Source organism: Schistocerca americana, chromosome 1, assembly GCF_021461395.2.
Source record: "Schistocerca americana isolate TAMUIC-IGC-003095 chromosome 1, iqSchAmer2.1, whole genome shotgun sequence".
In the NCBI taxonomy this organism is placed as follows: Eukaryota; Metazoa; Arthropoda; class Insecta; order Orthoptera; family Acrididae; genus Schistocerca; species Schistocerca americana.
Window position 1 is genome coordinate 500,399,966 of NC_060119.1, and position 22,464 is coordinate 500,422,429.

Consider the following 22,464-nt stretch of genomic DNA (forward strand, 5'->3'; position numbering starts at 1 on the left):
TATAACAACACTAATCACTCGTATACCCAATCAATCACATAAACAAACAGCAGTTGGCATTCACCCATTCGGCTTTATTCCGCTCCGGTTGTATAGCCCCGCCCCCTTTTGTCTGCAGGAAAGTTTGTTTCTAGATGCATTTCCCTGGCAGAGACATCACGTACACTATGCTCGCATTCAAATATCAATTTATAATTCATTTAGAAATCAACTTGGAATGTGTTCAAAAACCAATAGGGATGCATTTCGAAACCATCTAAATAATCGAAAGACCAACATGCACTAGATGCTAGGCACTATATTTTTCCTCATCCCATGTTTTGCTTGGAGTGTAGTATTCTATAGCAGCAAACTAAAAAATAAAAAGGAAAAAATGTGAATGGTTTTGATATGTGGTCTTACACAAAAAATTCTAAAACTTGAATGGAGTGACAATGACAAATTAAGGACTTCTAATAATAAGAGAGAAACAAAAACCAGTGAAAATTATTAGACTGAGGAAATCTAGACTGGGGAGAAATTGTCAGCAAGAGGATAAGTTTGTACAGGAGAGAGGAGCAGGAAGAAGATGAGTTGTAATGCTGCACAACATGAAAATGGAAAAGGATTAATGGAGATGCTCCGAACACACTAAAGTGGAGACAGTCCTGCTGATACATGCCGAAAGACAGTATACATTAAAGAAGAATACTTTTTGTAAAATAACGCATTACATACTTACCTATCTCTTACAACAACAGATATGCCATTAACTGGGCTTTTGCGGAACAGATCATGGACTTGATCCATTGAAAATCCTGCAACAATTGTACCATTTATCTTCAAAATCTGATCACCAAATCTAAGTCCAGCAAGTGCTGCAGGAGAGCCTTTTGTTACTAGGCACACAAAAACTCCTTTATCAATTGCCTTGACACGGACTCCCACTTTTCCTGCTGAATCCTTGCACAATGTAAGCTGTAGGATAGAAAAAGAAAATCTAGAATCTGCTGCACAAAATAAAATTAAAGCTAGACACGATCAGATTAAGTATTGCACTTTACATTTTGGAACCTTATTTAATCAAACAATGGAAAATCCAGGATGAAATGTAACAATATAATGAAAAGAATAGTTGCTACTCACCATATTGTGGAGATGCTGAGTTGCAGAAAGGCAGAACAAAAAGACTGTTGGAACATTAGCTTTCGGCAAGTACGCCTTTGTCAAAAACACACACACACACACACACACACACACAAGCTGCCAGAGACTGTGGTGTGTGTGTGTGTGTGTGTGTGTGTGTGTGTGTGTGTGTGTGTGAGTGAGTGAGTGAGTGAGTGAGAGAGAGAGAGAGAGAGAGAGAGAGAGAGAGAGAGAGCGGGGAGGGGGGGGGGGGGGGGGGGGGGAGTCTATTTTTGACAAAGGCCTTGTTGGCCGAAAGCTAACATTCTGACAGTATTTTTGTTGTGCCTTTCTGCGATTCAACATCTCCAGTATCTGGTGAGTAGGAATCTTACTTAAAGGTCTCATATTAAAAGGATGTTGACACTCATTGTATGTTTTAATACAGTTTACAATGCACAGAACTACATTCATCTTAAACTTGAAAGTCTGACAAACAAAGCTTTATGTCTGGTTTGAGAAAATGAAGTTTTACATTCTTGAAATATAATCAATGCCGCTTATAGCTGCACGTAATGACAGAAATAATTATTAAAATACAATTAAAAATTACAAGAACATAGACTGCCTGGCACTAATCACCTTCAGAAAGCATCATTTCTAATATGTACTATCAACAGAAACCAAGTATGAAATACCCATCCCAGTTTTTGGAATCTATTACGTTCATTCTTCAGGGGAAAAAGAAGTTTTGGTTGGGTGTTGAGGGTGTTATAGGAGAATTCACTCAGATTCTAGGTTTCGCGGAACAACAAGGAGAGGCTAAGATGATGGGTAAGATGCCAGAGTGAGGTAGTAGGGAACACTAATAAACACTGTGCTAGCTTTAGTTCCAAGATGAGAGAAGCAACAGAATGAATACAAAAATAAACAAATAATTGAATAAATAATGAAATTCTGCCAGGGGGATTGTTTAATGAAGGTTTAGTCAAGGAGAGTATCAAGACAGGAGGATATGTTAGAGAGCAAGATTTTGTCTCTGGTGTTTAGGGAAACTAACCAGTGCTTGATGGCAGAATCCAAATTGGACTACAAAGTATAGCAGACATTCAAGTTTCTTGAGGCAAGATGTAAAGCATACTCAGCAAACATATTCTAGGTGTCCTCGAGGTGGACAGTTCTGTTTGATTGTTCATGTGTTCAGTTTCCCATTTAAACTCAAAATTAGTCAGACAATATCAAACATTTACACATATATTTGAGGACAATATGTTGGTCTGAGGTAATGTTCAACAACTGTGTGTTCTGGAGCTTAAAATAAATGCAATAACAGAATAATTACCACTTCCTCTGATTCAGTGACAACAACATCTTACAGTCACAATAAAAGTTCTCTTTTCTTCACATGCTATCCTTTACTAGCAGCTCAAATAATTACAACACAAAATTTAAATGACAATCCAATATGGGACAAGAATCTTCAAAAAGCTGTTAATGATTTAAGGCAACTGAAGAAGAAAACAATCATTTATACATTGTGTGCCTCATGTTGTACACAAGCATACATATTACAATCAGAAAAGATAAAAATTGTTGTTACATACCTCCCTAACTCCATGGGTGACCTGTGCTCTTTTTAAACCCAACGACTGACCTGACAGTGGCGCAATCATACCAGAAAGAGGACCTCCTGTTGCAGATGGAACAGCTATTTCTCTCTTTTTTTAAAAAAAAAAAAGGAAGGGGTAAATAAGCACATAATATTCCGAGTGGTCACATATTATGTGTTACAGTCAACACAACAAGATAAATTTTAATTACCGGTGGAGGTACAGCAACAGCATATTCAGGCATATTTTGTGCAATTACTTCTTGGGACAATTCCAATCCCATGAATTCATTTAGTGTTGGATACAGTGTGGTGCCGAAAGAAGCAGGTGCAGATGGGGACACACTGTATGGCAAGGGCATAGTGGTAGCTGGTGGCGGTGGAGCGTATTCTGTTACGGCTTGATACTGGGCCTGAAACAAACCGTTTGAAGCAAAAATACATTTAACACTTCTGTCTGTACAAGTATGTACTAGCTAAACCGCTAATATTAACATATTTTCACTGTCACTCACCCTTGCCATCTGATCGACTTTCATATCCTCAAGTGATGGATACAAAGACATTTTGGGCACCCTGGAAAAGTGAGAGTCATGTTGATTACTCTTATATCATAGAACTAGTTTCACAAAATGCAAAAATATCCATCAGATATCATGGGCATCACATACTACAGTGGTCTAATGAACCCTTATACTGACATAAAAATAGATAAAGCTGTCCTCCCTCTGAAGGTTGGTTTAAATGCCACTGTGCTTTACAAGGCAAAGGCCTATAGTAGGCAGTATGCCTTTCCCTTCCTTGAAATTCTGAACTGATTTCTCAATGCAGTTGTAAGGGAACCTACAGTTAAACATGCACTCTGTAATACAATGCATTGTAGCATTCCTCACACTAACAAATCATTGTTTGTTTGTTTTGTTTTAGGGCACAAAAACAACTGGGGTCATACGCGCCCACGTCAAAGCTATAGAACACAAAAACAGAGAGGAGTTAAAAAAATTACTAAACATCAATCCCAATTGACATAAGAGAAGACAGCTAAAAACAGGGATATGGAGAAAGGGTTACTAAAGGCACCATACAGAAACAGAGGTCCAAAACCAAAAATTAAATAATCTTCACCTTTGCCATATTGCTTTGACGGTTAAAGTAAAATGTGGTCAACAGCCTGCGCTTCATTTGCTAAAACAGCCAGTAACTCAGCCGGCAAACCCAAGCGGGAGAGGCAAAGATGATGGGTAAGATGCCAATAAACGGTAAAAAAATGGACATTCATCGACCAGTTAAAACTTGGGCACAATGTGTACAAAGTGGTGGGGGAGCGCCACTTATCAAACGTAGATGGCTAAAAAGGCAGTGCCCAATACGCAACCGAGTTAAAATGACTTCTTCCCGGCAGGAGGGTCGAGAGGAAGTTGTCCTAGATGCTGGGAGAGGCTTAATAATCCTGGACTCTTTCCCTTTAAAGAAGGACCAATGGTGATGCCAATGGGATACCACCTCCCGACAGACGGCAACACAGAGATCATTGGAGGGAATTTTTTAAACTAGTGGGCTGAGGTACGAGGGCTGCAGCTTTGTTTCCTGGCACAGTGGCTCCACGAAGAGTGAGCAAGTGACAGTGTTCCTGGACCCATTGCACTAAGCGATGGACAGTGTACAGCGCACATAGAATTTGAAGGGTGCTGAGAGAGTCTGAGCAGAGGACACAATTGAAAAGTTTGTGTTGCCAAACGTACCCCGTGGCCTGATACAGCGCAAAGAGCTCGGCTGTAAATACTGAGCACTGAGACGAAAGCCAATATCTATAGACATGGGTGCCAATGACGAAGGCACACCACTGAGGGCACAGGACATTGAGGGACCACGTACAGTGGGCTGCCAGTTAAGACACATGGGAGGACCAAGAGAGTTTCCTATTGAGCATGAGCCCCAGGAACTTCATAGTTTTAACAAATGGAAGGGCAACAGGCCCAAGATGTAAAGATGCTCGGAGGAACCATTTGCGCCACCAGAAATTCATAGAGACGGATTTGGCAGTGGAAAAACGAATGCCACTGTTGATGCTCCAGGAGTAAAGACGATCAAGACATCGCTGAAGATGCCGCTCAGTGAGACAAGTCCATGTAGAACAGCAATAAATGGCAAAATCGTCAACAAAAAGGGAGCCGGAGATGCCAGGCAGGAGACAGGCCATTATAGGGTTAATGGCAATAGCAAAGAGGATGCCGCTCAGGATGGAACCCTGAGGAACATAGTTATCCTGGATAGAGGTGTCCGACAAGGCAGGACCCATACACATATTGAAAGCTCGTGTCTTTTAAAATTTCCTGAAGGAAAAAGGGCAGGCGGCCATGGAAGCACCATGTGTAAGTCCCACGTAAGGTGTCGTAGGCCTTTTCCAAATTGAAAAACACAGCCACAATCTGGGATTTCCATAGAAAACCATTCAAGACACGGATGGACAAAGTAACTAGATGGTCAACTGCAGAACACTGCACTCTAAATCCACACTATGTAGTCGTCGTTAGTAACTTGCAAGACTCGAGCCACCATACCAGCTGGGCACGAATCATAGGTTCCATCATATCACAAATGCAACTGGTGAGAGAGATGGGGTGGTAGCTAGAAGGAAGGTTTTTGTACTTACCGGGCTTAGGTATGGTCATGACGGTGGCTTCACACCAAAATCCGGGAAATGTGCCCTCTGCCCAGATGCGGTTGTATGTGTTAAGCAGAAAGTGCTTGCCCACAAGAGAGAGGTGCTGCAACATCTGAATGTGGATGGCGTCTGGCCCTGGGGCGGAGGAATAGGATGAACTGAGAGAATGATCTAGCTCCCTCATAGTAAAGGTGCCATTGTAGCACTCACGATTCTGAGAAAAGGGTATCACCCGAGCCTCCTCCACTCGCTTCTGATGGAGGAAGGCAGGGTGATAGTGGAAAGAGCTCGAACTTTCCACAAATCGGTGGCCCAAAGTGTTGGAGATAGCAATAGCATCCACGATAATATCACCTGCTATTTTCAGGCCGGAAATTGGCGAATGGATCTTGGTCCCAGACAGCTGTCAGAAGTTGGTCCACATGACAGAGGAAGGGGAGGAACTGTTAAAAGGACTAGTGAATGAAATCCAGCAAGCTTTTTTCCTTTCTCAAAGAACATGACGACATTTCGCATGCATCTGTTTACAATGAATGCAGTTTGCCACCATAGGATGATGGTTAAAATTGCAGAGAGCATGCCTCTGTACGCGAACTGCATCACGGCATGCCTCAGTCTACCAAGGAACTGGAACAAAGTGTGGTATAAAGACAAAGTGTGAGGAATGGAATGTTCTGCAGCATAAGGATAACATTTGTGAGGTATTCCACATGGTCGTCATAACTGGGGAAATCCTGTTCTTTGAAGGTTGTCAAGAGGGAGTAAAGCCGCCAGTCAGCCTTAGTAAGCTGCCATTTGGGTGTGCATGCAGGTGGGGTAGGAGTCAGCAAATGGATAGCACATGGGAAATGGTCGCTCGAGTATGTGTCAGAAAGAACAGACCACTCAAGACAATGGGCAAGCTTGGCAGTGCAGAAGGATAGATTCAAATGGGAATAGGTGTGTGAAGAGTCAGAAAGGAATATGGGTGCTCCAGTGTTAAGGCAGAAGAGGTTGAGTTAATTAAGAATATCAGCCAAGAGGGCACCTCTCTGATAGGTTCTGGGAGAACCCCAAAGGGGATGATGCGCATTAAAGTCACCGAGTAGCAGAAATGGGGGGAAGCTGCTGCCCAATAAGCTGAAGGAAGTCTGCCCTGGTAACATCAAATGACGGAAGGATAAATGGTACAGAGGGAAGAAGTCAGGTGAGGAAGAAAATGGGGAACTGCAACAGCTTGAAGATGGGTAGTCTGGGAGATGGGTTGACTATGAACGTCATCCCGTATCAGCAGCATGATGACCCCATAAGATGGAATGCTGACCTCAAGGGGAAGATCAAAATGAACTGGGAAGAAATGTGAAAGCTCAAAGCAGTCATGAGGTGGCAATTTTGTTTGCTCAAGGCAGAGTACAAGAGAACACTGCCATGCTAAAAGCAACCATAAATCCTCTTTGTGGGATCGAAGTCCATGAACGGTCCATTGGAGGAGAGTCACGATCAGGAAGAGATGAAGGGGTGTCACCTCACCAGCTGCTAAAGGGCACAGAAGCATGAGGATCCTGCTTCATGGGGTCCACAGAAGCATCGGCTTGCTTGTGCTGTCGGTCTGTGGAGTCCAATGCAGAAAAACGGTTGGAGGTGTGCACCAGCAACACAGAGGCTGGCCAGGCTAAGGTATTACGTGGCAACACCATCTTTGAGCCTTTCCTGTTAGAGGAAGACTTCAGGTGGTTTTTGGCTGAAGGGACACATGAAGTCTTCATGGGAGCACTCCTTCTGTCCTTTCCGGCAGTGTTTGCGACCAGCCAATAACTTGTGAGCGACTGGGTAAAGCACTTTTTCCTTTACCCAGATCTCCTCGACAGCCCACTCATCAAGATACATGGGACAATCCCGAGAGGAGGCGGCGTGGCCGCCACTGCAGTTGATACAGCGGGGAGGAGGCGGCGAACAATTGCCCTTGTGTGCATCCCTACCAGAGGTTACACATTTGGCTGGGTGTCAACAAGAGATCCTATTGTGGTTGAATCGATGACACTGGTAGCAGCGCATTGGGTTCAGAATGTATGTCGGACTGTGATAATTTCATAGCCTGCTTTCATCTTGGACGGAAGCACCACTGTATCAAAGGTAAGAAAAAGAGTGCGGGTGGGCACTAAGGAGGGATCTACCTTTCTCATCATCCGATGGATGGCAATGACACTCTGATCAGAGAGGTACGACTGGATTTCGGCCCCAGTCAGACCGTTGAGCACCCTAATGTAAATAACACCATGGGAAGAATTCAGAGTTCTATGGCCCCAGATACGAACAGGATAGCCATGGAGAAGCAAGGTGGCAAGCAGTTGTTGTTCTTGAGAATCAGAAGTAGTCTCCAAAAGCAAAGTGCCATTCCATACATGAGAGCAGGATTTCACAGGGCTGGCAACTGCATCAACACCTTTCTGAATAATAAATGGATTTACTGTGGCGAAGGACTGACTGTCTTCAGTATGTGACACCAGAAGTAAACATGGTGCAGCTGGAAGCGTCTTTGAATTGTTAGCCTCATTCTGTTTATGTTTCGTAGACGCAGATTGTGAAGATGATTGGCTCATTGCAAGAAAATCCCCATAATTGCTAGTCTCTCTGATGGCATGCTCTGTCCAACTGGGAGGCTCTCTTCACAAGGGGGCACACCCGCCTTAGGTGATTGTTCACACCTCAGGTCACACCTCCTGAACACCTGACAGAGGGACCAATCGGCAATTTGGAAAGGTTGTAGCCAAGCCAATCACCCCTCCCTGGGCCTGGCCTGTATCAGGAGATACGTGCGAACACTACCTGTTGACCCGGGGCTGGGAATTACGCGTTACCCAGTCATCTGTTACGTGTCAGACGTGTGAACCGGCCTTCAAGAGTGCACAGGAAGGAAGAAGAAGAAAAAAAGGAACCTCAAATCCAAAGTGGAGGAAAGAGAGGAGAAGGGAAACAAAGAAAGGAAAAGGGAACAAAAAACAGTGGTGAGACTGTTCTTATGTCAGCGACAGACAATGCGGAACACTCCCAAAAACACCCCAGACATGTTCCCCAAGGAAGGGGAAAAAGAATAGCAAGAGGACAGACATGCAGCATGGAAGGGAAAAGATGTTAAACAGGCTGGGGCCCCGTTGTAGCCAAGCACAAACCTGCCAAAGGGTAGCAAGCCCATTGGGGGTCTGAACAAATCATTGCCAGGAGTGAAAGAAAGTACGGTATGTGAATCCTAACTAAGGATAAAAGCACATTAAGATCAGAGTTACATTTTGAGTGAGACTCCAGACTGTGGAAGCTGCTGTGCAGGAAAAATCCGGCTAAGTGCGATTGGCTCACAATAACTATTTTGGCAGAAAGCAAGATGTCCAATGCATGCCTACACGCAAGGCTTTTGATTGGTCATGGCTTGAAATCTGTAATGCTGTGGGACATATTTTCTGCCTTCTTTCCCATGCCACATCATTATCGTTTAACCATGACAAAATCTCTAAGAGTATGAAATTGTGTATAAAAATTATTATTAATCAGAATGTGCAATGTCTGTTGCAGTTACCCAGTGAGATTCTGATGCTGGTAGAACCAGCTAAGTGTCATAGAGGAATGTCAGAGAAAATTTGTTGCAGGGGCATCGAAGAAGACACTTGTGGCAGAGATATCGAAGAATAGACTTGCTTCAGGCACGCGGTCGACAATGCCCTTCACTTTAAGCAGCCTTAGAAGATATCTGCAGAGACAGGTGTCTCCAACTTAGAGCAAAGTACAGAGGCCAAGGTGGACTAAGAAATTCCAGCTGCTACTACTGCAGCTGTCAATGCGGCCACCAAGGCGAGTGGGAAGCAAAGCTACTTAATTTTCATCAGAGTTTCAATGCCCAAATTTTACATTCACAGCCAGCTAGTTGCACCCATCAAGCACTTCAGCAAAAGAAATGGTGTTCATTCTTGCTTTTCCAGGGATAATTCTGTAAATCACTAGCCTTTTCGCAGTCACTGGCTGTATATGTAATATAGTTTCATTGAGTCCACCCACCTGTGCCAAAGCAATAATTCGTATTTGCTATCCATTGTCCACTTTTTAAATGTTTATATGCTTGATATTAGTAGTAGTTTGATGTCTTACTGGCAATGAACCAAAGTGTTGTTATGACTGGTAGTTTCCTTTTGTTAGTCTGAAGAATCCCTTCCTTGGGTCACCCCTAGTAAGTTTCGTTTAATAAGATGTTATCCATTGGTGTACTGTTGCACTCAACTCATTTGGAAGGCAGAGAAATGGTGAAACTGAAGTCTGTCGAATTGACACACACACACACACACACACACACACACACACACACACACACACACACACACACACAGAGAGAGAGAGAGAGAGAGAGAGAGAGAGAGAGAGAGAGAGAGAGAGAGAGAGAGCATGAGCATGTATGGTCTACTTGGCTGAAGTCTAGACCCAAACCAGCAGCAGTCATAGTGGTGTTTCTCTACTGCTCATAGGTCACAACGCATCAGTTTTGCATAGCCACTAGTATGATATATTCATCTAGCCAATGAGAAGTGAGGAAAGAAGCAATGGATATCCAGCCTGAAAGAGACACCATTCTCTTTTTCACCGCTGTCACAAATATTTGACCTTTCCTGAATATGTCATCAATTACGAATGTGTGATTACCTTGGGACTTAAAAGCAGCGCATGTGAAATGATCAAAAATTATATTCATAATCTGCATTGTTACAAATATTTGATTTTTTTCTGAGTGCATCATGAATTACTGGGTTGTGGTTAGATTGGAATATGACAGCTTGGTCGTGAGTACCTGGTTGTGGTGATATACTGATCTGTAGCTTAACCCACGGCTTGGGTCAGGTTGCATTACAACAGTTGTAGTCACATGTGCTTCTTCCGAATACGTCATGATGAGGTCGTGGGTACGATGGGACCCTACAGCACAGCTCAAAATTACATTAATAACCTTGGTTGTCAAAATACTCTTATTTGCTTATGTTTTCTGAATGTGTTAAGATTTCTGAGATTGTGATATATTGACATGGGGACATGACAGTATTCCTTCGAAACACTGTCTGTCCGCTGCCATTGTCTGTCCGCTGCCTTCACAATGGCGGCATAGGCTCCTTCCCTTTATACCTCATGGCTAGTGCTGGCAATAATGCTGCATGAAACATGTAAGTATGCCACTGGCCATGATCTAGACTTTTACCTGTCTACTCTATTCTATGGAGTTAAAGCCTCAACATTAAAAGAAGAGTTTGTAAAATTTCTGAGGGCTGATTTCATAGATAAATTCTTAGACTTTGAATATAATAGAGGGAAACATTCCACGTGGGAAAAATATATCTAAAAAGAAAGATGATGAAACTTACCAAACAAAAGCGCTGGCAGGTCGATAGACACACAAACAAACACAAACATACACACAAAATTCTAGCTTTCGCAACCAATGGTTGCCTCGTCAGGAAAGAGGGAAGGAGAAGGAAAGACAAAAGGATATGGGTTTTAAGGGAGAGGGTAAGGAGTCATTCCAATCCCGGGAGCGGAAAGACTTACCTTAGGGGGAAAAAAGGACAGGTATACACTCGCACACACACACATATCCATCCACACATACACAGACACAAGCAGACATTTGTAAAGGCAAAGAGTTTGGGCATTTTTTGGGCAGAGATGTCAGTCGGGGCGGATGTACAGAGGCAAAGATGAAGTTGAAAGACAGGTGAGGTATGAGCGGCGGCAAATTGAAATTAGAAATTAGCGGAGATTGAGGCCTGGCGGATAGCGAGAAGAAAGGATATGCTGAAGGGCAAGTTCCCATCTCCGGAGTTCTGACAGGTTGGTGTTAGTGGGAAGTATCCAGATAACCCGGACGGTGTAACACTGTGCCAAGATGTGCTGGCCGTGCACCAAGGCATGTTTAGCCACAGGGTGATCCTCATTACCAACAAACACTGTCTGCCTGTGTCCATTCATGCGAATGGACAGTTTGTTGCTGGTCATTCCCACATAGAACGCTTCACAGTGTAGGCAGGTCAGTTGGTAAATCACGTGGGTGCTTTCACACGTGGCTCTGCCTTTGATCGTGTACACCTTCCGGGTTACAGGACTGGAATAGGTGGTGGTGGGAGGGTGCATGGGACAGGTTTTACACCGGGGGCGGTTACAGGGGTAGGAGCCAGAGGGTAGGGAAGGTGGTTTGGGGATTTCATAGGGATGAACTAAGAGGTTGCGAAGGTTAGGTGGACGGCGGAAAGACACTCTTGGTGGAGTGGGGAGGATTTCATGAAGGATGGATCTCATTTCAGGGCAGGATTTGAGGAAGTCGTATCCCTGCTGGAGAGCCACATTCAGAATCTGATCCAGTCCCGGAAAGTATCCTGTCACAAGTGGGGCACTTTTGGGGTTCTTCTGTGGAAGGTTCCGGGTTTGAGGAGATGAGGATGTGGCTCTGGTTATTTGCTTCTGTACCAGGTCGGGAGGGTAGTTACGGGATGCAAAAGCTGTTTTCAGGTTGTTGGTGTAATGGTTCAAGGATTCCGGACTGGAGCAGATTCGTTTGCCACGAAGACCTAGGCTGTAGGGAAGGGACCGTTTGATGTGGAATGGGTGACAGCTGCCACCCATTCCACATCAAACGGTCCCTTCCCTACAGCCTAGGTCTTCGTGGCAAACGAATCTGCTCCAGTCCGGAATCCTTGAACCATTACACCAACAACCTGAAAACAGCTTTTGCATCCCGTAACTACCCTCCCGACCTGGTACAGAAGCAAATAACCAGAGCCACATCCTCATCTCCTCAAACCCGGAACCTTCCACAGAAGAACCCCAAAAGTGCCCCACTTGTGACAGGATACTTTCCGGGACTGGATCAGATTCTGAATGTGGCTCTCCAGCAGGGATACGACTTCCTCAAATCCTGCCCTGAAATGAGATCCATCCTTCATGAAATCCTCCCCACTCCACCAAGAGTGTCTTTCCGCCGTCCACCTAACCTTCGCAACCTCTTAGTTCATCCCTATGAAATCCCCAAACCACCTTCCCTACCCTCTGGCTCCTACCCCTGTAACCGCCCCCGGTGTAAAACCTGTCCCATGCACCCTCCCACCACCACCTATTCCAGTCCTGTAACCCGGAAGGTGTACACGATCAAAGGCAGAGCCACGTGTGAAAGCACCCACGTGATTTACCAACTGACCTGCCTACACTGTGAAGCGTTCTATGTGGGAATGACCAGCAACAAACTGTCCATTCGCATGAATGGACACAGGCAGACAGTGTTTGTTGGTAATGAGGATCACCCTGTGGCTAAACATGCCTTGGTGCACGGCCAGCACATCTTGGCACAGTGTTACACCGTCCGGGTTATCTGGATACTTCCCACTAACACCAACCTGTCAGAACTCCGGAGATGGGAACTTGCCCTTCAGCATATCCTTTCTTCTCGCTATCCGCCAGGCCTCAATCTCCGCTAATTTCTAATTTCAATTTGCCGCCGCTCATACCTCACCTGTCTTTCAACTTCATCTTTGCCTCTGTACATCCGCCCCGACTGACATCTCTGCCCAAAAAATGCCCAAACTCTTTGCCTTTACAAATGTCTGCTTGTGTCTGTGTATGTGTGGATGGATATGTGTGTGTGTGCGAGTGTATACCTGTCCTTTTTTCCCCCTAAGGTAAGTCTTTCCGCTCCCGGGATTGGAATGACTCCTTACCCTCTCCCTTAAAACCCATATCCTTTTGTCTTTCCTTCTCCTTCCCTCTTTCCTGACGAGGCAACCATTGGTTGCGAAAGCTAGAATTTTGTGTGTATGTTTGTGTTTGTTTGTGTGTCTATCGACCTGCCAGCGCTTTTGTTTGGTAAGTTTCATCATCTTTCTTTTTAGATATAATTCTTAGACTTTCATGAACAAAACATGCTAGCCAATTAGAAGCATTGTTACAGGTATACCGCACAAGCTAGCTGCTTAATATTAAATAAAAGAATGCACACTAATCGTGGATTGAAAAATTCTAACTTCTACGCCCTATTTTGAAACATAAAATAGAAAAATCGTCATAACAATATCTAAGACTGGGCTATCACCTAAAACAACAAATGATTCTACCATGCTGGAAAGTGATGAGTACTGAACACACAAACGAAACAACAATGAATATTATTACTTCACAATAAATGTACAGATCTGTGCACTATAATAACAAAGTTCCCAGGATTAACATAAACGTGGTGGCGGTGGTGATCACTAATGTAAATAAATAGGCCTAGTGAATTTCTTGGGTTGGCCACGTACCTTATGGTGGTTTGCAGAGTATAAATGTAGATGCATATGTTGGCATCAGTATCACAGAAGGTGTACTGTTTCTGGGGAGTACCGTACATCTTAGTCAAGTATACAGTGAACATCTAATGTTAATTAGCATCTACTGAACAAAGTGTGACTACTTGACTGTATTAATGACATCATCTTCATCATCATCATCATCATCATCTCATAATTTGTATATTGATAAAAACTTGTGGAAACAGAACAATGAAAAACGTTACAAGCACTTAAATGACAGACTTATCATTGCCTCAACACTGCTGTCACACAGTTTAATTTTAACAGCTCCCCTAATTACAAGGTCACAGCAGTTTGAAGTGAGAGTCACAATCCTTGTCTGTTCAAACACTATCTTGGGTTTGAAGCCAAAGCAGAGTCTCATGAATAAACATATCCCTAAAATTGGACAGAAAACAACTGACTGATATGCGGTTTTTCATTTCATTTGGTACAATTTTGAAATCATTTGATTTGTTATATAAGGGACATGTCAAGATTTACAGTAGAAAATTTTGAGAGAAATACAAAAATGTTATACTATTTTATACACATTACTGTGATACAGCTGTACAATACTTACTACTGATAAATAAAAATAAACTTTCGTTGTTCATAGATCGTGTGTTGTGTATTGATGGTGGCAATTCTGACTTTGGTTATAGCCAATTCAATGATAGTATGTGGTAGCCAGTGATCTCTTTCAGAATAAGATGCAAATTGATTACACTTGTTTTTAACACAAATGAGAAAAAAACCTAGTTGTTTTGACAGGCTGACTTATAGCAAAGCCCAAGGCCTAGGTTAGGTTGGTATGTGACAATCTCACTGTAAGTTAGGGAGGCCAGCGAATGTGAATGGAAGGAAGTTGGACGTACTGTCAGACTGACCTGAAGCATAGCTCAAGATCTAGGCTAGGTTAGAATGTGACAATTTGCTAGTAAGCTGACAAAAGTCATAGAATCTCAACATGAAAATATGGCTGCTGTAATAGACTGACGTGTAGCGTAGCCCGAGATATATGTTCACCATTGCAGTAACCTACTTGTATGTCTTATTTCAGATTTTACCGAAAATTCCAATGAAGTGGTTAAATTCTAACCTAATAGAACAAAGTACCAGTAAACTTCTTTTACTATCCACAGAAAATTATGAATGAGCATTCTAACTGGATACCAACAACTGACTTATGATTCAAACTATGGAAAATCTTTTACAGAATAATAGCAATATTATGAAAATGAGAGACTGCTACTCACCATATAGTAGAAATGCTGAGTCGCAGACAGGCACAACAAAAAGTTTAGCATTCTTTTTACAGTGTCTGTCAGTGACTCAACATCTCCACTAAATGATGAGTAGCAAAAATCTCCCTTTTTGTAACACTGACTTGTGATTCAGCAAATTCTGCTACCACTGTTTATTACACAAGTAGATTAGATTAGATTAGATTAATACTTGTTCCATAGATCATGAATACAACACTTCGTAATGATGTGGAACGTTTCAGGTTAATGAAAGATGTCTGCACAAGATATTACATTACACAAAATATTGCATGACACTAATGTTTAAGTTGTTTTTTTTTTTTCCCCTCCCTTAATTTATATCTAAAAATTCAGCCAATGAGTAGAAGGAGTTGTCATCTAGAAATTCTTTTAATTTATTTTTAAATGTTGGTTGGCTATCTGTCAGGCTTTTGATGCTGTTTGGTAGGTGACCAAAGACTTTTGTGGCAGCATAATTTACCCCTTTCTGTGCCAAAGTCAGATTTAACCCTGCATAGGTATTTCCAATACCGGCATGCAATGCAACAAGGGCACTTCTGCAAGTAATCTCTTCGGTGAACCAAGACTTTTTTAACAACAAGATACCTGTTGGCAATGCACATGTTTGTAACTATTTTCATTGCAATTCTAGGAGCCTCACAACATTTGTGAATTCCTCCAGAACATTATAGCAAAAATCCAATTCAAAGTAACAGGTCGGATAAATTATTTTTCTGGTGTACATGTTTGTGGCATCTGATAAAATTTACTTTACAAATGCTATGCTATTTAATTTACTTTCTAAGCAGTCTAAATGTAGCTTCAAATTTAAATTTTTGTCAAGATTTAGACTTAAGATCTTGACATTTCCTGAGCTATGAAATTTACTTTTACGACTCTGTATTCTGATGATTTAATTTCAAATTGCATTACCTAGTTACATTCAGTTTTAGTCCATTTTGATGGAACCAGGAATCAAGATTTTCGAAAGTATATTCATCACTTCTCCTAATTTTTTCAGACATTTGCTGTATGACATCTCTCCTTACACACTGGCAACTAATGCCTAGAAATTAAGTTAGTCAGTACAACATTACTAGAAATAAACATCCATTCCATTCAACTGAATCTGATTTTGGGTAAGGATAAAAATTGCCAGGACAATTTCTGCAAATTAAGAGGACCTGGTAGAAAATGACAGTCTCAGACATTTTGGTAAAAAGTTTGTCAGACACTTTGGTAAAAAGTTTGTCATACAGTTTAAAAAAACTGTAGATGAATTGGCAAAAAAGTGTGAATGCGTAGGAGGAGTAATATGCAAGATAGGTATTTTATAATGCTGCAATAAAAATGCCATCAATGAATCTGAACTTGGTGAGGTGTTTGGGATTCTGGGAGGCTACATAGGGTTCCTCAAGACGGCCCAGAAAAAGGTTGGAAAGGATGATGTCATGCAGGTGCCCCCAGCTGTGCTGCACATTTGGTTGTAGGTGATGTCTTGAAAGGAGACGTAATTGTGGGTGAGGATATAGTTAGTCATGGTGATCAGGAAGGTTGTTACAGGTATGGTGTGAGCGAAGAGTTGGGAAATATAGTGTCCAGTGGTGGCAAGGCCATTGGTATTGGGGATGGTTGTGTAGAATGAGGTGGCTTTGACAGAAACAAGCAGCATGGTGGCTGGTAAAAGAGTTGTGACCTGTTGAGTGTTGGTGGAGAATATTTGATTTGTGTGAGACAGTGTTTTGTTTGTGTCAAGCATAATGAAAATTAAACTTTTGGAATCTATGAAAAAACTAAACCTGATTCAGCTCTTCTGGAGTTGCGAAGCAAGGTGGCTCTGTGGATTTTTTGAGAAAGAGGGTTCAAATTCTTTTCCAGATTTAGGTTTCCCATGGTGTCATTTGTTAAGACTCTGGTAGATTCCTTTCAGTGAAATATGGCAATTTCCTTTCCTACTGTGTCCAATCCGAACTTGTGCTCTGTCTCTGGTGATCCTCATTGATGGGATGTTAAAAACAATTATTTCTAATGATTAATACTGTTATTCTCTCTTTCTTCCTTCCATTTTTTGTAGAATGTAAATCCAGTGCCTTATGTACTGCACCATTTCACTTAATTTTAAGTGGGACTGTACAAAATAAAACTCACAGAAAGGAAGGGAACACCCATATATTGGAGCATTTTTGCGATGAGTTAACATTAGTTATTCCTGTGTTAAAACTGTCCATATAGTGAAGGTAGGGGTCAACAGAATGGTACAGAGTGAAGTACATATTCGCCTACAAAACAGGTCAGACATATTATGTGACGTTCATCTACCTGACTTCGATGAAATTTAGATGGTTAGAACACAATTAGTTGGAGCAAATTTATTTTAACGCTGTTGTTGTTGTTGTTGTTGTCTTCAGTCCTGAGACTGGTTTGATGCAGCTCTCCATGCTACTCTATCCTGTGCAAGCTTCTTCAACTCCCAGTACCTATTGCAACCTACATCCTTCTGAATCTGCTTAGTGTATTCATCTCTTAGTCTCCCTCTACGATTTTTACCCTCCACGCTGCCCTCCAATACTAAATTGGTGATCCCTTGATGCCTCAGGACATGTCCTACCAACCGATCCCTTCTTCTAGTCAAGTTGTGTCACAAACTTCTCTTCTCCCCAATCCTATTCAATACTTCCTCACTAATTATGTGATCTACCCGTCTAATCTTCAGCATTCTTCTGTAGCACCACATTTCAAAAGCTTCTATTCTCTTCTTGTCCAAACTATTTATTGTCCATGTTTCACTTCCATACATGGCTACACTCCATACAAATACTTTCAGAAATGACTTCCTGAGACTTAAATCTATACTCGATGTTAACAAATTTCTCTTCTTCACAAATGCTTTCCTTGCCATTGCCAGTCTACATTTTATATCCTCTCCACTTCAACCATCATCAGTTATTTTGCTCCCCAAATAGCAAAATTCCTTTACTACTTTAAGTGTCTCATTTCCTAATCTAATTCCCTGAGCATCACCCGATTTAATTCGACTACATTCCATTATCCTCGTTTTGCTTTTGTTGATGTTCAACTTATACCCTCCTTTCAAGACACTATCCATTCCATTCAACTGCTCTTCCAAGTCCTTTGCTGTCTCTGACAGAATTACAATGTCATTGGCGAACCTCAAAGTTATTATTTCTTCTCCATGGATTTTAATACCTACTCCGAATTTTTCTTTTGTTTCCTTCACTGCTTGCTCAATATACAGATTGAATAACATCAGGGAGAGACTACAACGCTGTCTCACTCCCTTCCCAACCACTGCCTCCCTTTCATGCCCCTTGACTCCTATAACTGCCATCTGGTTTCTGTACAAATTGTAAATAGCCTTTCGCTCCCTGTATTTTACCCCTGCCACCTTCAGAATGTGAAAGAGCGTATTCCAGTCAACATTGTCAAAAGCTTTCTCTAAGTCCACAAATGCTAGAAATGTAGGTTTGCCTTTCCTTAATCTATTTTCTAAGATAAGTCGTAGGGTCAGTATTGCCTCACGTGTTCCAACATTTCTATGGAATACAAACTGATCTTCCCCGAGGTCGGCTTCTACTAGTTTTTCCATTTGTATGTAAAGAGTCTGCGTTAGTATTTTGCAGTCGTGACTTATTAAACTGATAGTTCGGTAATTTTCACATTTGTCAACACCTGCTTTCTTTGGGATTGGAATTATTATATTCTTCTTGAAGTCTGAGGGTATTTCGCCTGTTTCATACATCTTGCTCACCAGATGGTAGAGTTTCATCAGGACTGCCTCTCCCAAGGCTGTCAGTAGTTCTAATGGAATGTGGTCTACTCCCGGGGCCTTGTTTCGACTCAGGTCTTTCAGTGCTCTGTCAAACTCTTCACGCAGTATTATATCTTCCATTTCATCTTCATCTACATCCTCTTCCATTTCCATAATATTGTCCTCAAGTACATCGCCCTTGTATAGACCCTCTATATACTCCTTCCACCTTTCTGCTTTCCCTTCTTTGCTTAGAACTGGGTTTCCATCTGAGCTTTTGATATTCATACATGTGGTTCTCTTTTCTCTGAAGGTCTCTTTAATTTTCCTGTAGGCAGTATCTATCTTACCCCTAGTGAGATAAGCCTCTACGTCCTTACATTTGTCCTCTAGCCATGCCTGCTTAGCCATTTTGCACTTCCTGTCGATCTCATTTTTGAGACGTTTGTATTCCTTTTTGCCTGCTTCATTTACAGAATTTTTAAATTTTTTCCTTTCATCAATTAAATTCAGTATTTCTTCTGTCACCCAAAGATTTCTACTAGCCCTTGTCTTTTTACCTACTTGATCCTCTGCTGCCTTCACTACTTCATCCCTCAAAGCTACCCATTCTTCTTCTACTGTATTTCTTTCCCCCATTCCTGTCAATTGTTCCCTTATGCTCTCCCTGAAAATCTGTACAACCTCTGGTTTAGTCAGTTTATCCAGGTCCCATCGCCTTAAATTCCCACCTTTTTGCAGTTTCTTCAGTTTTAATCTACAGGTCATAACCAACAGATTGTGGTCCAAATCCACATCTGCCCCTGGAAATGTCTTACAATTTAAAACCTGGTTCCTAAAACTCTGTTTTACCATTATATAATCTATCTGAAACCTGTCAGTATCTCCAGGCTTCTTCCATGTATACAACCTTCTTTCATGATTCTTGAACCAAGTGTTAGCTATGATTTTAATGCTAACACATATAAAACATGAAGCCTCCTTTCTAACATTAAACATGTATGTTGTTCTTTATAGACCAAGATAAGTTTAACCCGATAAATGCTCAGCCTGTTGAGAATGGTCTTTCTGATCATGGTGCACAGCTAGTTACAATATATGACATAGCTCCATTCAGCAATACTAAACAGTCCTTCAAAGTAGTACGTTCAGTCAACAATTTAACAATTGCAAATTTCAGGGAAAGCCTACAGCAGTTAGACTGGGATGAGGTGCACCGTGAACCTGATGCCAATTTAAAATATAATTTATTTCATGACATTTTTGTAAATGCATTTGAAAACTGCTTCCCCAAGAAAATAGTTAAATATACTCGTAAGAAACCTTGTAACAAACCATGGCTTACTAAGGGTATAAAAATATCTTGTAACCGGAAAAGGGAAATGTATCTGACAGCGAGAAAGAGTAGTGACCCAGAAACTATCAAAAATTATAAAAACTACTGTGTTATATTAAGAAAAGTTATTAAAAAATCCAGGAGTATGTGTATCATGTCTGAAATCAGCAACTCTGATAATAAAATTAAAACAATTTGGAATATTATTAAAAGAGAAACAGGTCAACCAAGAGCAGAGGAAGACAGTATTACCATCAAATTGAATGAAAACTTTACGAACAAAAAGTCAGAAGTTGAAAATATTTTTAATAATCATTTTCTAAATGTTGTGGATATAGTAGGATCCAGGTGTTCATTAGAAGATGCTAGGCTGTTAATGGAAGAGGCGATACCTATGCAATTTGATACAATTGAAATCTCACCCACTTCTCCCTCTGAAATTAGGAAAATAATAAACTTGCTTAAAAGCAAAAACTCACATGGAATTGATGGCATTTCCAGCAAAATACTAAAAGCTTGTTCTCAACAGATAAGTAAGATTCTCAGCCACCTGTGTAATAGCTCTCTGGAACAGGGCATTTTCCCTGACAGACTGAAATATGCTATTGTTATACCTTTGCATAAAAAGGGGGATAGATCTGATGTCAACAATTACCGTCCAATCTCCCTTTTAACAGCTTTATCCAAAATTTTTGAGAAAGTAATGTATTCAAGAGTAGCTTCACATATCTGTAAAAATGAAGTATTAACAAAATGTCAGTTTGGTTTCCAGAAGGGTTTTTCAACAGAAAATGCCATATATGCTTTCACCAGTCAAATTTTGAATGATCTGAATAACCGAACACCACCCATTGGGATTTTTTGTGATCTCTCAAAGGCTTTTGATTGTGTAAATCATGAAATTCTGCTAGACAAGCTCAAGTATTGTGGCATGAGTGGGACAGTGCACAAATGGTTTAATTCGTACCTCACTGGAAGAGTGCAGAAAGTTGAAATAAGTAGTTCTCGTAACATGCAAAGATCAGCACATTCCTCAAACTGGGAAACTATCAAGAATGGGGTTCCACAAGGGTCAGTCTTGGGTCCTTTGTTGTTCTTATTATATATTAATGACTTGCCATTCTATATTCATGAAGAGGCAAAGTTAGTTCTCTTTGCTGATGATACAAGTATAGTAATCACACCTGAGAAACAAGAATTAACTGATGAAATTGTCAATACTGTCTTTCAGAAAATTACTAAGTGGTTCCTTGTAAACGGACTCTCACTGAATTTTGATAAGACACAGTACATACAGTTCCGTACAGTGAATGGTATGACGCCATTAATAAATATAGACCTTAATCAGAAGCATATAGCTAAGGTAGAATATTCCAAATTTTTAGGTATGTCCATTGATGAGAGATTAAATTGGAAGAAACACATTGATGATCTGCTGAAACGTTTGAGTTCAGCTACTTATGCAATAAGGGTCATTGCAAATTTTGGTGATAAACATCTTAGTACATTAGCTTACTACGCCTATTTTCACTCATTGCTTTCATATGGCATCATATTTTGGGGTAATTCATCACTGAGGAATAAAGTATTTATTGCACAAAAGCGTGTAATCAGAGTAATAGCTGGAGTCCACCCAAGATCATCCTGCAGACATTTATTTAAGGATCTAGGGATATTCACAGTAGCTTCTCAGTATATATACTCTCTTATGAAATTTGTTATTAACAACCAAACCCAATTCAAAAGTAATAGCAGTGTGCATAACTACAATACTAGGAGAAAGGACGACCTTCACTATTCAAGATTAAATCTAACTTTGGCACAGAAAGGGGTGAATTATACTGGCACTAAAGTATTTGGTCACTTACCAAATAGTATCAAAAGTCTGACAGATAACCAGCAAGTATTTAAGAAGAAATTAAAAGAATTTCTGAATGACAACTCCTTCTACTCCATAGAGGAATTTTTAGATATAAATTAAGAAAAATAAGAAAAAAAACAAAAATATTAAAAAAAAAAAATAAAAAAAATAAAAAAAAATAAAAAATAAAGAAAAACAAAAAACACAAAAAATAAAGTTGTTATATTAACTTAAGTATGTTGTTAAATTAACCTAATTATGTCATGTATTGGAAAATTCGACTCGTTCCACATCATTACGAAATATCGTATTCATGATCCATGGAACTAGAATTAATCTAATCTAATCTAATCTAATCTAATCTAATCTGGCTTTTCTGTTGTGATGATCCACTGTTCATTCTACTAAACTCAAGATTGCATTGTGCTCAGAGATTGAATGAACATGTAAGTAACTGTGTAACTCCAATGCTACAGATATTAATAATAAAATGGAATCTAATTTCCAAAATGGCAAAGTTCCAATCAA

The 22,464-nt window shown here is 40.9% G+C and overlaps 1 protein-coding gene across 1 annotated transcript in view; it reads right to left on the bottom strand.

Moving 5' to 3' along the window:
* LOC124604544 (syntenin-1-like) overlaps positions 1 to 22,464 on the bottom strand; it is a 47,912-nt gene that overhangs the window by 21,492 nt on the left and 3,956 nt on the right. Inside the window, exons 2-5 of the mRNA XM_047136487.1 lie at positions 3,229 to 3,289; positions 2,926 to 3,126; positions 2,709 to 2,822; positions 722 to 957 (exon numbers count right to left, since the gene is read on the bottom strand). Of these exons, the coding sequence (XP_046992443.1) occupies positions 722 to 957; positions 2,709 to 2,822; positions 2,926 to 3,126; positions 3,229 to 3,279 (602 nt within the window). The 5' untranslated portion in view covers positions 3,280 to 3,289. The remainder of the gene's footprint in view (positions 1 to 721; positions 958 to 2,708; positions 2,823 to 2,925; positions 3,127 to 3,228; positions 3,290 to 22,464) is intronic.